This window comes from Rhinopithecus roxellana, chromosome 9 (assembly GCF_007565055.1).
Source record: "Rhinopithecus roxellana isolate Shanxi Qingling chromosome 9, ASM756505v1, whole genome shotgun sequence".
Classification (NCBI taxonomy): Eukaryota; Metazoa; Chordata; class Mammalia; order Primates; family Cercopithecidae; genus Rhinopithecus; species Rhinopithecus roxellana.
Genome location: NC_044557.1, coordinates 73,505,384 through 73,523,499, shown reverse-complemented (window position 1 = coordinate 73,523,499; position 18,116 = coordinate 73,505,384). Strand labels below are relative to the sequence as shown.

The window sequence follows — 18,116 nt, the reverse complement described above, 5'->3', positions numbered from 1 at the left end:
GTTCCTATTCTTCCATCTTGGCTGCGAACAAAAGTTGTTCAATGTGTATTTTTAAGTGAAAAAAGGATTTCTGTAGAATGATAGAGCTAGAAACAATTGAAAAGGGCTAATGAGGATAGTGAGAAAATGAATGTATAGATGGCTTTTTAAAGAACTTTGAGAAGAACAGGGTAGGGGAGAGCTCTGCTTTAGTGGCCAGGCAGAGAAAAGGAAGCCTTTTTTATTCGTTTATTTTGTGAGTGGGGAAGTTTCAGCATATGTAAGTGGAAGGGAAACACCAGTGGAGAGAAGATAACTTCTGGCAGGAGGAAATTGAATCATAAACACCTGTGTGGGAATTAGCCTTGGATGGGAGAAAAGGAACAGGGAAATCAATGCTTAATCTTATGTGCCATGCATTGATAGTAAATACCTTGCATATTTCAACTGAAGCTTGTCAATGCTCTTGTACAATTAGTATTACTAACCTTTATTATAGATGAGGAAATGGGCAATAAGATGAGCTAACTTAACCAAGCTGTTCATCAGTGGCAAAGCTGACCCTAAAGCTCATGCTTTTTCTAATGATCTTTGTGGTCACTCTAGCCTTTTTCTTTCTTCAGAGCAGGGGGAAGAAAAGCTGGTGAAGATTTGCATTACAGTTAGAGTAAAGGGAGGGAAAAGCCACGTAACCATTGTATTTATGTAGAGTTGACCATAAAACTCATCTCTACCCTTATGGAGGAAAAGATGGGGAAGATAGCCACATGAATGTGTTATCAGGAGAAGTATTGCATAAAATAATTTTATGGGAGCAGTGCTCTTAACTCTAGTCCTCCTGTGTTCTTTAAGTCTCGCTTTAGAATTTGTGGACTTGTACTTTTACTTTTTTACACCTTCATAAACAAATAGCAAGCTCAGTAACTAGGTGAAAAGAAGACTTATTGAATTGATTCTAGAAGATAAGTGGTCCACGAAGTGACCTTTGTAAGTTAATGTTCTTTGCCTCTCTCTTCTCCCTTTTTAAAAATTATTGTACTTTGCCTATGTAAATATTAGACTGCATCATATTTAATTGGTGTCAAAGAGTTAAATATTAGCAATATCATGTGGGTCAAGTAATAGAGTATTTTGAGAATTCAAGAAACAGTAATGAATATCATTGTTAGCACCATTAGTGCAGGAGACAGGTCTGTTTTACTCAGGAGACAGATCTATTTTATTCACTTGCGTGTGCCCAATGCCAACCACAGTGCCTGATACATGTAGTAGATATTCAATAAATAATTTATGAATGAAAAACTGTAGGTCTTTGAGGTCCCATGAGACTTTGTGGTTTTCATGTGAAAAACTAGATTTTGAGGTTCGGTAAGGATTTGGGCACATGTTAAGGGAGACTCTCTTCTTGTGAGGCCCTCAGTTCTTTTTAGAAGACTAATTTATATTGGATTTTTCAGCACAGCTCTTTTATTTTCAATGCAAGATATCATTAAATAATAAAATATTTACTACACTGGCTTCTCTGTAAAAAGTTCCTCTTCTTCAACCCTTACAAAGATCTATGCAGAGATTAAAGCCTCGCTGCGCGCTGCTCCTTTTTTTTTTTGGGAGAACTCTGCAAAAGAGCTCTGCCAGTAGCTAAGAACTGTCACATTCTGGAGACTGCTTTTCTACGTTCAGTTGCTCTGCCTCCAACTTTTATAAACAAGATAATTGACATGGTCATCATCATGTGATAACTTTTCCTTTCTCATTTGGGGCCAGAGAGGTGTCCTTTTTCTGTACCCTACAGGGCTTTTACAAAATAGCATGTAATGTGGCCTAGACTCGTATCTGTGTCTTAATAACTTATATAAATTATCTTGTTGGAATGAAACAATCATGAAGTGGTGTAATAAGGCAGATGTTTAAGAAGCCTCCAGGTGGTTCAGGATTGCCTAGAGGTCTTTGCACAGATATGAAGAAAATGTATTTGTTGTATCATTGTCTAATATTATTGCTTCAGGCCCTTTGGTTACCATGCACATTTCCTGCAATATCTAGTTTCATCCACACAGTGGTGCTAGAAAACCAAGAAATAATCATTGTTTTCCTCCTAAGCAGTAGAATACATATTTCTAACTGTTCCTTGTAAATGAGTTGTGTTACATGTTTCCTCAACCTCTATCAAATCTATCATAATTAGGATTTTTACCTGTGAAATGTTTCCATCATCTCTCAACCAGATGATTGCAGTAGCTTTCTAGTGGATCTTCCTGGATTTACCCTGCTTTATTCCAATTTGTTTTCCATATTGTAGTTATAAGTACTTCTTTATAAACTCAAATCTGAACTTTACTCTCCTGCTTAAAAACCATTAATGAATTCTTTTAAATTGAATTTGTCAACAAAAATAAATACAGGCCGTTCATAATCCAGTTCTTGCCGAGTTTTCGTTTATTGCAACCTTTCCTGTACAAGTGCCCTTGTTGCTCTGCATTTCAGCCAGTGTGGCCTTCTTTGAACAGTGTGGACTTCTTTGTTTTCTTTGAACACAAGTTTTTCTTCCTACTTTTTACAGATTTTCCTTCTGTCTGGAATAAGTAGAGTAGTGGGTGTGCATGTATATACACGTATTTTTTATTTTAAAAATATGTTAAGTTGATACATAATTATGGGATTTTGTGTTATATTTTGATACATGCATACAGTGTGTAATGATCAAATCAGTATTTAGGGTGTTCATCACCTTCAGTATTTACCATTTCTTTGTGTTGGGAACATTTGAAATCTTCTAGCTATTTTGGTACTCGCTGTTTTGAAATATACAATATATTGCTGTTAACTATAGTCACCCAACTGAGCTGTCAAACATGAGAACTTAATCCTTTTAATTGTATGTTCGTACCCATTGAGCAACCTCCCTTCATCCCTCCACCCCTATCTTTCCCAATCTCTGGTAACTATCTTTCTACTCTCCCCATCCATGAAATCCACTTTTTTAGCTGCGTATATGATGCCTTTCTGTACCTGGTTTAATTTATTTATTTATTTATCTATTTATTTTTGAGATGAAGTCTCGCTGTGTCCCAGGCTGGAGTGCAGTGGCGTGATCTCGGCTCACTGGAATCTCTGCCTCCCAGGTTCAAGCAATTCTCATGCCTCAGCCTCCCCAGTAGTTGGAATTACAGGCATGCACTGTCACACCCAGCTAATATGTTTTTCATATTTTAGTAGAGACGGGGTGTCACCATGTTGGCCAGGATGGTCTTGATCTCCTGACCTCGTGATCCACCTGCCTTGACCTCCCAAAGTGCTGGGATTACAGGCCTGAGCCATGGCACCTGGCCCTGTGCCTGGTTTATTTCATTTAACTTAATGACTTCCAGTTCCATCTGTGTTGCTGCAAATGACAGAATTTCGTTCTTTTTTATGGCTGAATGGTATTTCAGTGTGTGTATATACTACATTTTCTTTCTCTCTTCATCCTTTGATGGCCACTTAGGTTTCCTCCATGTCCTGGCTTTTGTAAATAGTGCTGAAGTAATCATGGAAGTGCAGGTATTCCTTTGATACACTATCTTTTGTTTTGATAAATATTCATTTGTGGGAATGCCAATTGTGATATAGTAGTTATAGTTTTAGTTTTTTGAGAAACCTCTTTACTGTTTTCTATAATTGCTGTACTAATTTACATTCCCACTGACAGATTATGCATTCCCTTTTCTCTGTGTCCTTGCCAGCATTTGTTACTTTTTTTTTGTATTTTTTTGAAAATAGCCATTCTAACTAGAGGAAGATGATATCTCATTGTGATTTCGATTTGCATTTCCTCAATAATTAGTGATGTTGACCATTTTTGCGTATACCTGTTGGCTATATATATATATATAATATATATACATACACACACACACACACACACACACACACATATATTCTCTTGAGAAATGTCTATTAAGATCTTTGCCCTCTTTATGCTGGGACGGTTTTTTTTTTTTTTTTTTTTTTTTTTGCTTCAACAGCAAAAAAAGTTTTTCATTCCTTATGATTGAATAGTTTGCAAATCTTTTCTCCCATTCTATAGGTTGTCTCTTCACTAGGTAGGTTGTTTTGCTGTGCGAAGGTTTTTGTTTTGTTTTATTTTTTGGTTAAGTATAATCCCATTTGTCTTTTTGTTTTTCTTGCCTATGCTTTTGAGGTCTTAACCATAAAATCTCTGCATAGACCTATATCCTGAAGCATTTCTTCTCTGTTTTCTTTTGATATTTTTATAGTTTTTGAGTTGATTTTTGCATATGGTGAGAGATAGGAGTCTAATTTTATTCTTCTGCTATGGATATCCAGTTTTCACACCATTTATTGAAGAAGGTATCCTTTTCCCAGTGTGTGTTCTTTGCACCTTTGGAAAAATCAGTTAGCTATAAGTACATGGATTTATTTCTGAATTCTCTATTCTGTTCTAGTGACCTGTATGTTTGTTTTTATACCAGCACTATGCTGTTTTGGTTATTATTGCTTTGTAGTATATTTTGAAATCAGTTAGTATGATGCCTCCAAATTTGTTCTTTTTGCTCAGTATTACCTTGGCTATTTGGTGTCTTTTGTGGTTCCATACAAATTTTAGGATTGCTTTTTTCCTTCCTGTGAAGAATGTTACTGGTATTTTGATAGGGATTGCATTGAATGTATAGATTGCTTCTAGTAGTATGGTCATTTTAACAATACTAATTTTTCTAATCAATGAGCATGAGATGTCTATTTGTGTCCTTTTCAATTTCTTTCATCAATGTTTTGTAGTTTTCTTATAGAAGTCTTCCACTTTCTTGGTTAAAATACTTTTCCTTAAGTTAATTCTTTCTTATCTTTTATATCTTGGCTCAAACCTTGAAAAGCTTTCATTAATCTCCCCAAGTAGAACTCTTACATTATGTGTTCTCATGTTACCCAGTGATTATTCTTTATCACAATTTAATTATATAAAATATATTTCATAAAAAATATATACAATTTATATGATTTGACTAATGCCCATTTCCTCACTGTATCATAAGTGCTAATTGGCAAGATTCCATTCTTGGCTCATCACTGTGTCATCAATGTCTATTGAAATTTATTTATTTTTAAATTTTTATTAGTTGCTATATAAATGAATATAACTCAGGCAGGACTCAAAGTGGTATTGGAAGTAGGAACAGGTGAGCATTTGGGGAAAGAAGAAAACAGTTGCAATCAGAATACAGTAAAATGAGTTTTATATTAGGGAAGAAGAAAACAGTTGTAATCAGAATACAGTAAAATGAGTTTTATATTAGGGTAGGATATTGGCCCAGCATAATCCATTTATATGTTTCCTGTTGAGGCAGAAATTAAATCCCGATCAGGAGCAGTTCTGAGCCATAAAAGTTTCCATCTTCATGAAAGGGCAGGAGGAGTGGGAGGAAGAGGTCACATTTGCTAGATTTAAACTTAGGGAAGCAGCTAATGCTTAAGTGAAGAAATCCCTGTTCTCTAAGCAGATCTTGTTTCTAGTCCAACTGTGATATTGTTTTGCTCTGTACCCTTGGAAAAGATGTAGTATAACGTTGGAGAAGTCATTATTTGTGTTTACATTTATTTATATAACTGTAAAATGAGATTTTAAAAGTTAATTTCTTAAGGTGTATTAAAATGAATGAGATAATAGTATATAAAAACATTTTTAAACTATATAAACATTTCATAAATTGGGCTTAACATTTTCCTGGAAATGGGAGATTCTTCATTTTAGAATTTCTATTCTTTGTATTCATAATTATTAGAGGTGCTAAAAGAGGGTCATGACATAAAATGCCCTACTTCCTGTGGCCACTGTATTGTAAATCTTGTAAGGACTTGGGACCATATCAGTTTTACTTACTGTTTATCCTCTGTACACAGTACCCAGAAATTATCTTTGAAAGAATCATATACTGAATTGTTCTGAAGGCCTTTGTGACTGGCATTCTGTGGTTTCTTTGCCTTGTAGGCATTCTACAGAAAGAAACTATCTGAGGCAAAACTCTTGATGTTTATGTTTGCTTTCCTTGTATTTCAGCTGTGGCAGAGGTAAAACTTCGAGATGATCAATATACACTGGAACACATGCATGCTTTTGGAATGTATAATTACCTGCACTGTGATTCATGGTATCAAGACAGTGTCTACTATATTGATACCCTTGGAAGAATTATGAATTTAACAGTAATGCTGGTAAGAGAAACATGTATGTAATAATAAATATATGTATGTAATATGAAGCAAATTTGATAATTAAGTTTACCTTTTGAATCTAATATCCAGAGAAGTGAGGTGCACATACTTGTAGTATATGGAATCCTATCTATGTAATACTCCATTTCTTATTTCAATTTTAATTTTTCTCTTTGATCCTGTTATTTACACTTACCTCCACTCTCACCATTGGGCAACGACTGTCATGTATTTTATATATTATTAATACTGATGTAACTGTTCATGTCTCCTTTTTCTATGTGAGGTATTGTCCCCGACTATAATGGTGAATTTGCTTTTGTTTTAGTTTTTACTTTATGTATTTTTAACTATCTTAATTTGTACAAACATTTAGGATTGTTTTGTTTATACTGAATTGATTCTTTTAGCATTATAAAGTGTCTCTGTTTATCTCTAGGTTCTGTGAATAATTTTTGTCTTGAAATCTTCTTTGGTGTTAATACAGTTATTTCTGGCTTTTTGTAAATTAGTATTTTTCTTCTATCCCTTTTTCTGTTTATCAGTGCTCTTGTTTTTAAAGTATGTATCATAAAGAGCATTTGGTTGGCTCTTGTTTTTTCCATATGACAATCTCTCTTAATTGGAGGGCTTACATTTATACTTAATTTAATCTAGTTCCTGATATTCTTGGGTTGATATTACCATCTTGCTCTTCTCATTATGCCCTGTTTGTTCTTTGTTCCTTGGTGTCTCTGTTCCTACTTTTTTGCGGGAGGAATTAATCACAGTTTTTCTTTTTTAAAAAATGTCTTTAGAACTCGATTTAATTTCCTCCTTTGGCTTTTTATTTAAACCTGTTTGTATTATTATTTTTTAAATGGTTGATACAGAGATTATAGTGTTTTCCTTGACTTACCACAGTCTGCCTCTAATTAGTATTCTTTTACTTTAAGAACAATGTGAAAACCTTACAACAATATAATTCCTTTCACTTACCCTCTCACTGTTTGAGCTAATTTTATTGTATGTTTTACACCTTCATATGTTGGAAACTCCACAGTACATTGTTAATATATTTGCTTCAAACAGCCAATAATCCGTTAATAGCTTCCTAAGTACTCTGTTCCGTCTAGCCCTCCTGTGCATTGCATCTACAGAGTAGTCTGTCTCATTTGCGTGTTTAATACTATCACTTGCTGAAATTCTTTTAATATTTCCTTCATGGCAAAATCCATGTTTTTAATATGTAATTTAAAAATAGACAATATGTTCATGTAATTTAAAAAACAAAAAAGTTTTAAAAGGTATTTAGTGAAACCTCCTTGATCCCATCTTTTATCTATCCTATCTCCAGTGTCCATTATATCCCCTGCAATTTCTTTACTGGTTTTGTGTGTCTTTCCAGAGGTGGTAGGTTGTTTGTTGTTTTTTGCAAGTATAAACACAAAATGATATATATGCTTAAAATAAACTTTTCATCTTTGCATATACGTTTATATGCCAAGTTTTCTCCAACCTTGCCTTACAGCACTTTGTATACTGCATTCTAGCCATACTAAACTCTTGCAATTCCTGAGACATGCGCTGTATCCTATTTCTTCTGGTCCTTTTCTCATCGATAAACTACCTGGAGCATACTTTTAATTCAGTGTCAGTCTACTTTGCAATCTTTACTTAAGTCCCAGGTTGTAACCATTTTGTCATCTAGCATGCTTGCCCTGACATCTTACCTCTATGCCCCTAGGAATATTCACACCATTGGCTCTCAAATCTACATATGCTATGAATTTCATCTAGTCTAGAGGTTGATACGCTTTTTTGCACAAGGCCAGCTAATTTAGGCTTTGTGGGCCAGACAGTCTCTTGTTGCTCGCTTTTGCTGTTGTAGTGTGAAATCAGCCATAGATGTTTATACGCAAATGAGTGTGGCCATGTTCCAATTAACTAACCTTTATTTACAAAAACAAAATGGGCAAGAATTGGCTTGTGGACTGTAGTTTACCAACCCCTGGACGAGGCCATGGGTTCTAGCACCCAGCAGAAGACTTGATCAATATATTTGTTGAATGGATAATAGCTGTGTAAAGTTCGTTATTACTGTTGGGAGTTGGCTTTGCATTCTGAATAGGACCTTCCTCCTGTTACTTCTAATCCAAGTATTTGTATGAGTTCTGTATTGGCAATGTAGTGTTTATCTCAAAATGTTCGGAAAGGAGTTAGACATTTCCTGGTAATGATAAATATTTTACTCCAGGTGATTCCTAAAACAGATAGTATAAAATTGTGATTGTTTCTTGTTGGATCAGAGGAGATGCAGTGTGGCCTCTTACTCTCTTAGGTATTAGTTGCTTTTTCTTGCTAGCCCCATGTTCTACCAAGAATTACTATCTAGGCCCAATGTGTATAAGCCAACTAAAGTGATAGGACATGCATTTTTATGAGTGGCTATGCTCTGATCTCTCTGATCAAATAGATTTTAATGATCAAATAGATTTTGATGTAGAGTTCTGTGTATATGTGTATGAAAGTTTTTCCTTAATCCTTTTTGTGTTAATGAATAGGGCATTTGTTCATAGCATTTGGTGTACCATAAAGTTTGCCAATAACATTTATTCTCCCAATTTTCTGACTCAAGAAGTCGGATGACATTATGGTAGATCTGAAAGTGTTAATTTTTGTAGTACCATCCACATTCATAATTTATTTTACTTTTCCATAGGTATCTTGTGGCACATGTGATGTAGCTCTAATACTTGTTAGGGAGGTAGGGTAGTTAGTTGAAAAGGAAGTAGACATTAAAGACAGACTTACCAAATGAGTTCATTTTAACATGTTTATTGAAAACCTGCTCCGTGTAGGACACTAATGTATAGGTTGGTGCAAAAATAATAGTTTTGCCATTACTTTTAATATGTTCAAGTACTTATATGTATACAGCACATGTCTCAGGAATTGCAAGAGTTTAGTATGGCTAGAATGCAGTATACAAAGTGCTGTAAGGCAAGGTTGGAGAAAACTTGGCATATAAACGTATATGCAAAGATGAAAAGTTTATTTTAAGCATATATATCATATACATATATGTATATGTATAGTTGTACATATAAGTTCAGGTAACTTACATGTTATACTTTTTAGGTGCTAATATGAGTGTACAGGTAACTATTACATGGTAGTATATAGCTGACAAAAAGGGTACAGCAGTCTCCATATATCCTTGGTTTCAGTTTTCTAGTAGAAAATAAGAATAATGATAAGGTTTTTTAGACGTTAAAGCAAGATGTGTGAAAATGCTTTGAAAAGTAGAAGGCATTATGCAAATATGAAGAGATATTACTGGCATATGCCTTGGGGTATCACTTTATGGGAGACAAACACTGGCTGGGTTTTTTGCACATATTCCTTATTTGAGAGCAGTAGAACTGTATGATAAGAATAAATCATAATGTCAGGTAACTTTTACTGAGTAGAGATTATTACATATCAGGAACAGTTCTAAACACTTTACACATACTGTTTAATGAACAGAACCGTGGATCCTGTGGATCCTATCTCATAGAATAATATCCTCATATTATCCTGATATACAAGATACTATTATTATCTTATAGTTGAGGAAACTGAGGCATAGGGATATTTCTAAGAGTCTGGATTTAAACTCATTTATTCCAGAATGCCACAGTGCTCTACCAGTTCTCCTTATTTCTTGTTAATAGAGACAGATATTATGGTACCTTGAGGCTGCTTCATATTGAAGTGCCATTATTTCAGAGTAACATTTTCTGAGCTGCAATACCTGATTAAAGAAAAAATAATAATAAAGAGTGGGGTCAATTCTTAGAATTGTGCATTTAATACAAAAAAAGAGAAAAGGAAAAAGGAACTTATATTCTTTCTTCCAAATAAAGTTAATGGTTATTAGTAATGAAAAGACTTTCTCCAAAAAAAGATCACTTCCTTTTAGAAGGGCAGTTTTAAATGTCATTGTCTCATAATATTAGTAAATGGTATCTAATAATACCAGTAAATGGTATCCCCACTTGCTTTCTTTAAACTTGAGTAGCCCTTTCTATAAATCTGTATTTATTAGAAAAATACTTTGTTATTTCAAAGATTCTCTACTTGTAGCTGCAACTAAGAGGGCCCCAAAATCTGTTTAAATATTTTTTTATAAACTTTTTTTAAATTAATAATTATAATTTTTATATAGTTAATGTATTACTTGTTTACTGTTTACAGTAAACAAGTAATACATTAACTATATAAAAATTATAATGCCCATGTATTATATATATATCATATATAGGCATTATATAATTATATAATATATAATATATTATTATATATATATTTTATATATAATATATTAAATTTATATATAATTATTTGTATAATATATAATATTTTATATATAATTATATATATAATTATATATATTATTATATACATATAATTATATAATTATATACATATAATTATATATTATTATATATATAATTATATATATTATTATATAATGCCCATATATTATAATTTATAAAAATTGTAATGCCCATATATGATATATAAATTATATATTATATATAATATATATAATATATAAATTATATATCATATATGGGCATTATAATTTTTATTTTACATCTATATTGACTCAGGGATCTGCATTAAAAATACTGTGTAGAGGCCTGAAGAAAAACTGAATATAGTAGTTACATTCAAGGTTGGTTTGGGGGGTTGTGGATGGGTATACTAGAAATTGCATTGAGAGCTGAAGTATTAATTTATTTAGAAAATCTTGAGAAGTGGTTTATTCTCAAGCAAATGTGGAGTAGGGGAAAGAAAACCAACTTTTGGAGTAGGGTTTATCAGGATTTTAATCTTGGCCCTGTCATTTTCTAGCAGTGGAGCTCCAGACAAATTATTTATTCTTTTTGAACCTCTCTTCTAAGTGTGATTGATAATTTTAACCTCATAGAGTTTGGTGATAAATACATGACATGTTAAAAAGTTGAAGCACTTATTTAATACAATTCTTGTATATTATAGTGATTCAGTAAGTATTCCGTTCATCAGTGAAATTTTAATCCAGCATCAGCTGTGAAATGTTGCCTTAGAATGATTTTTCAGTGTTAGCCCTTGAACGTAGTTACATTAACTTTTTGTGAGGAAAAAGAAAATGATTATGTGAGACCTGGACATTATAGATGTAAGCCTATAAAGTGTTGTTATGAGGGCATGTAGTGAAATTGTCAATAGAGGTTATTCAGATATAAGTAAATGCTATATTTTAGGATTTACAGAAAAAGGTATTTTATTGCTTATAGTCCAGTTAAAATTAAACTGTACTTTGAAAAATTAGATCTAAACAATCAAACATTTAGGTTGCTTTTACTTTAACTGTCATTAATGCAGGTAAGAGAGCCACTATGTGTTTCCTTTTGTGTTTTAATTTAATTTTCACGTTTAGATACTCAAGTATCTTAATCATTCTGTTGGATATTGTACCCATTTATCTGGTTGATAATTAGACTTCTAGCAACCTCCGTCATGTATAACCACGTATTTTAAAGAAAATGGCTTAAAATGCTCATAATTGTGTATGAAATGAAGAATAGTAATTTAACAAGTTTATCTCAACATTCTTCCCAGTAATGGTTTATTAGATTAAATGCAGTGTGGGGCATGTGGTAGAGACAACTAGAAACCTTTACTTTGAAATAACTGTTTTGAGGAAAGCATCCCATTTTATCTTACTAATACCTTTAAAATTATGTCTATCGCCCACAAGTTGCTTGGTCTTAAAAAAGTAATGTATTTGAAGCAGAAAGGGAAAATTTTCTCATACTCCTGATCTCCCCAACCACTACACTTCTGTCTTATTTTCCTAATGGTAAACGTTCTTAACGGGTCAGCATGTGTCTGTCTATATTTTGTGCTGTCGTATCATAATGTTTGTTTTGGCATATATGGATTCATATTGTATGTATTCTGCATCTTTAAAAAAAAATCAGTATCTAGGAGATCTTTTTATGTCAGTATTATTAATCTACCTCAGTATGTTTAACAGTTACTTGGTATTCTGTAGGGTGGCTGTTCCATAGTTAACCATTCCTGCCAATGCTCTCCAGACAAAGATACCAGGCAAGCATCTGTGGTTGAATGAGTTGGATTTGTTACTTTTGCAGTAAGGGAGAACACATACCATGGGAACCACAGACTGTTCAGTAAAAGGATTTAGAAACAGGATGCTGTTATAAGATTGGTCTTCTCTGTTGGGTGATTTTGGAGGAAGGGTTAAAGAAAGTGAGGCTTTATTCTGGATTGAATACTGTCAGGAAACTGATTGTTTATGTAATGGGTATCTTAATAAGTCTTATCTAGAAGGAGAGAAGACTAGACTGAGGCTCAGACTATAATTAGTAAGGAAGCTGCAGCTGCTTATATTGGCCTGGTCATGTTTGTAGCCTTGACAGTGTTCCTGTTGTATCTGTGTTCAGATATCACTGTGAAGTGCTGCTGTTTTTGTCCTGCTCCATCACGGTCATTCAGAGGCCCTATCTGATGTTTACGTTTTGTGAAACTATTCCTGTTCAACAGAACACTTGTTAGTGCCAGTCCAGCTCATAACAAAACGAAGGCCTGGCTGATACTGCTAGGCCTTTTCCGTAATATCAGGGGCTGCTTTCTTCTTACCTACTTTATTGATAAACAACTAGGTTGTTTTTCCTAGTTTTTATTGGCACAGTTTTTCCTTTTCGTTATTAAAATAAACATTTTTGTTATATAGATCTTCATGTACATATGCAGGTATTCTTATTGAATAAATTCCGGTAAGTGGAATCATGTCAAAAGGCATATAAAACATAAAACTTAATAAAAACATAGCAGTACCTCATAGCTTTATATTATCTCCAAAAAGCCTGTAGTTATTTTTACTCCCACTGACATGGCACTTTAGCCAAGAATAGTCATTACTAGTGTAAGATTGTTTTCTCTGGTCAATGAGGTAATCATATTCTATTAATCCGTTATTTTATAATAGTGATTTGGGTGTTTTTTTTTTTTGTTTTGTTTTGACAGTGTCTCGCTCTGTTGCCTGGGCTAGAGTGCAGTGCTACGATTTCAGCTCACTGCAAACTCTGTCTCTGGGTTCAAGCAATTCTCCTGCCTCAGCCTCCCGCGTCGCTGGGATTACAGGTGCCTGCCACCACACCTGTCTAATTTTTGTATTTTTAGTAGAGATGGGGTTTCACCATGTTGGCCAGGCTGGTCTTGAACTCTTGCCTCAGGTGATTCACCTGCCTTGGCCCCACAAAATACTGAGATTATAGGCATGAGCCACCGTGCCTCGCCTACTTCTTTTAAACTGTAGTTTTCCTGTTCAAATATTTTCCCCATGTAACATTTTTTCATTTTTTCTTTTTAATTTTTTTATTTCCCTAGGTTGTTGGGGAACAACAGATGGCGTTTGGTTACATGAGTAAGTTCTTTAATGGTGATTTGTGAGATTTTGGTTCAGCCATCACCTGAGCAATATACAGTATACCCTATTTGTAGTCCTATTTGTAGTTGAATTTTATCCCTCACCCCTTCCCACTCTTTTCCCAAGTCCTCAAAGTCCGTTGTGTCATTCTTATGGTTTTGCATCCTCTAGCTTAGCTCCCACTTACGAGTGAGAACATACAATGTTTGGTTTTTCATTCCTGAGTTATTTCACTTAAAATAATAGTCTCCAGTCTCATCCAAGTCACTGTGAATGCCATTAATTCATTCCTTTTATGGCTGAGCAGTATTCCGACATATATATACACCACAGTTTATTTATCCACTCGTTGATTGATGGGTATTTGGGTTGGTTCCACTTTTTTGAAGTTGCAAATTGTGCTGCTATAAACATGCGTGCGCAAGTATCTTTTTTGTATAATGGCTTCTTTTCTTCTGGGTAGATACCCAGTAGTGGGATTGCTGGATCAAACGGAGGTTCTGCTTTTAGTTCTTTAAGGAATCCTTATACTGTTTTGCATAGTGGTTGTACTAGTTTACATTCCCACTAGCAGCACGGAAGTGTTCCCTGTTCACAGCATCCACACCAACATCTACTATTTTTGACATTTCGATTATGGCCATTCTTGCAAGACTAAGGTGGTATCGTATTGTAGTTTTGATTTGCATTTCCCTGATCATTAGTGAGGTTGAGTGTTTTTTCATATGCGTTTTGGCCATTTATTTGTATATCTTCTTTTAAGAATTGTCTATTCATGGCCGGGTGTTGTGGCTCACACCTGTAATCTCAGCACTTTGGGATTGCAAGGAGGCCGAGGCGGGCGGATCACAAGGTCAGGATTGAGACCATCCTGGCCAACATGGTGAAACCCCATCTTTACTAAAATATAAAAAATTAGCCGGGCATGGTGACACGCACCTGTAGTCCCAGCTACTCGGGAGGCTGAGGCAGGGGAATCACTTGAACCCAGGAGGCAGAGGTTTCAGTGAGTCAAGATCGCACCATTGCACTGCAGCCTGGCAACAGAGCGAGTCTCCATCTCAAAAAAAATAAAAAAAGGAATAATTGTCTATTCACGTCCTTAGCCTACTTTTTGATAAGATTGTTGATTTTTTTCCTTGCTGATTTGTTGGAGTTCGTTGTAGATTCTGGATATTAGTCCTTTATCGGATGTATAGATTGTGAAGATTTTCTCCCACTCTGTAGGTTGTCTGTTTATTCTGCTGACTTCCTTTTGCTGTGCAAAAGCTCTTATAGTTTAATTAAGTCCCAGCTATTTATCTTTGTTTTTAATCTCATTTGTTTTTGGGTTCTTGGTCATGAAATCCTGGCCTTAGCCAATGTCTGGAAGGGTTTTTCCAATGTTATGTTCTAGAATTTGTATAGTTTCAGGTCTTAGATTTAAGTCCTTAATCCATCTTGAGTTGATTTTTGTATAAGGTGAGAGATGAAGGTCCCGTTTCATTCTCCTACATGTGGCTGGCCAGTTATTCCAGCACTGTTTGTTGAAAAGGGTATCATTTCCCCACTTTATATTTTTGTTTGCTTCATTGGCTATAAGTATTTGGGTTTGTTTATGGATTCTCTCTTTTTTTCCATTGGTCTGTGTGCCTATTTTTATACCAGTACCATGATGTATGGCCTTATAGTATAGGTTATACCAGTACCATGACATGGCCTTATAGTATAGGTTGAAATCAGGTAATGTGATGCCTCCAGATTTGTTCTATTAACTTGGTCTTGCTTGGGTTATGCGGGCTGTTTTTTGGTTGCATATTTTTTTTTTTTTCTAATTCTGTGAAGAATGATGGTGGTATTTTGATGGGTTTTGCCTTGAATTTGTAGATTGTTTTGGCAGTATAGTCATTTTCACAGTATTAATTCTACCCATCCATGAGTGTGGGATGTGTTTCCATTTGTTTGTGTAATCTTTGATTTCTTTCAGCAGTGTTTTGTTGTTTTCCTTGTATAGGTCTTTCATCTCCTTTGTTTAGGTATATTCCTACGTGGTTTTTTTTTTGTTTTTGTTTTTTGCAGCTATTGTAAAAGGGGTTGAGTTCCTGATCTGGTTCTCAGCTTGGTGGCTATCGGTATATAGAAGAGGTACTGAATTGTGTACATTAAGTTTGTATTCGAAAACTTTTGCTGAATTCTTTTATCAGTTCTAGGAGCTTTCTGGAGGCGTCTTATGAGATTTTCTAGGTAAACAGATAATCATCAGCAGACAGCGGCATTTTGACTTTCTCTTTACTGATTCGGATGCCCTTTATTTCTTTCTCTTGTCTGATTGCTCTGGCCAGGACTTCCAGTACTATTTGAAGAGGAGTAATAAGAGTGGGCATGCTTGTCTTGTTCCAATTTTCAGAGGGAATGCTTTCAACTTTGCCCCATTCAGTATTATGTTGGCTGTGAGTTTGTCATAGATGGCTCTTATTACATTGAGGTATGTCCCTTGTATACCGATTTTGCTGAGAGTTAATCATAAAGCGATGCTGGATTTTGTTGAATGCTTTCTCTGCATCTATTGAGATGATCATGTGATTTTTGTTTTTAATTCTGTTTATGCAGTGTATTACATTTATTGACTTGTGTATGTTAAACCATCTCTGCATCTCTGGTATGAAACCCTTTTGATCATGGTGGATTATGTTTTGATATGTTGTTGGATTCGGTTAGCTAGTATTTTGTTAAAGATTTTAGCATCTGTGTTCATCAAGGATATCTGTCTGTAGTTTTTTTTTTTTTTTTGGTTATGTCCTTTCCTGGTTTTGGTATTAGGGTGATACTGGCTTCATAGAATGATTTAGGGAGGCTTCCCTCTTTCTCTGTCTTGTGGAATAGTGTCAATAGGATTGGTTCTACCAGTTCTTTGAACATCTGGTAGAATTCTGCTGTGAATCTGTCTGGTCCTGGACTTTTTTTTTTTTTTGATGGAGTCTCGCTGTGTCACCCAGGCTGGAGTGCAGTGGCGCTATCTCGGCTGGTTGCAAGCTCCACCTCCTGGGTTCACGCCATTCTCCTGCCTCAGTCTCCCGAGTAGCTGGGACTATGGGTGTCAGCCACCACACCCAGCTAATTTTTTTTTATTTTTTGTAGAGACGGGGTTTCACCTTGTTAGCCAGGATGTTCTCAATCTCCTGATCTCGTGATTTGCCCGCCTTGGCCTCCCAAAGTGCTGGGATTACAGGCATGAGCCACCGCGCCCGGCCTGGTCCTGGACTTTTTTTATTGGTAATTTTTAAATTGTAACATCTCCCATTTTGTTTCTTATTGATCTTATTTGGATTTTCTCTCTTCATTTCTTGATTAATCTTGCTAATGGTCTATCCATTTTTTTTATCTTTTCAAGGAACCAACTTTTTGTTTCCTTTATTGTCTGTATTTTTTTGTTTGTTTCAATTTCATTTAGTTTTGTTCTGATCTTGGTTATTTCCTTTCTTCTGCTGGTTTTGGGTTTGGTTTGTTCTTGTTTTTCCAGTTCCTTGAGGTGTGACCTGAGACTGTCTATTTGTGCTCTTTCAGACTTTCTGATATAGGTGTTCAGGGCTATGAACTTTCCACTTAGTACTGCCTTTGCTGTGTCCCAGAGGTTTTGATAGGTTGTGTCACTGTTGTCTTCAGTTCAAATAATTTTTTAATTTCCATCCTGATATCATTTTTTGACCCAATGATAATTCAGGAGCAAGTTTTTTAATTTCCATGTATTTACATGTTTTTGAATAGAATGTATATTCTGTGGTTGTTGGATGAAATGTTCTGTATATATCTGTTAAGTCCATTTGTTCCAGGGTATAGTTTAAATCCATTGCGTCTTTGTTGACCTTCTGTCTTGACCTGTGTAGGGCTATTAGAGGAGTATTGAAGTCCCCCACTATTATTGCATTGCTGTCTATCTCATTTCTTAGATCTATTAGTAATTGTTTTATAAATTTGGGAGCTCCAGTGTTAGGTCGTTATATGTTTAGGATCATGATAGTTTCCTATTGGACAAGGCCTTTTATCATTGTATAATGTCCCTCTTTGCCTTTTTTAACTGCTGTTGCTTTAAAGTTTGTTTTGTCTGATATAAGAATAGCTACTCCTGTTCGTTTTTGGTGCTATTTGCATTAAATGTCTTTTTCTACCCTTTTACCTTAAGTGTATGTGAATCTTTATGTATTAGGTGAGTCTCCTGAAGGCAGCAAATGGTTGGTGAATTCTTACCCATTCTACAATTCTGTATCTTTTAAGTGGAGCGTTTAGACCATTTACATCCAATGTTACTATTGAGATGTAAGGTACCATTCCAGTCATCATGCTCTTTGTTGCCTGTATACATGTTTTTGTTTTTTAATTGTATTTTTTTTATAGGTCGTGAGTGATTTATGCTTAAAACAGGTTCTGTTTTGATGTGTTTCTAGGATTTGTTTCAAGATGTAGAGCTCCTTTTAGCAGTTCT

The 18,116-nt window shown here is 34.7% G+C and overlaps 1 protein-coding gene across 1 annotated transcript in view; it reads left to right on the top strand.

Moving 5' to 3' along the window:
- Positions 1-18,116, top strand: part of NUDCD1 (NudC domain containing 1) — a 91,471-nt gene that overhangs the window by 6,217 nt on the left and 67,138 nt on the right. The window contains exon 2 of the mRNA XM_010363093.2: positions 6,035-6,189. Coding sequence (XP_010361395.1) covers positions 6,035-6,189 — 155 coding nt within the window. The remainder of the gene's footprint in view (positions 1-6,034; positions 6,190-18,116) is intronic.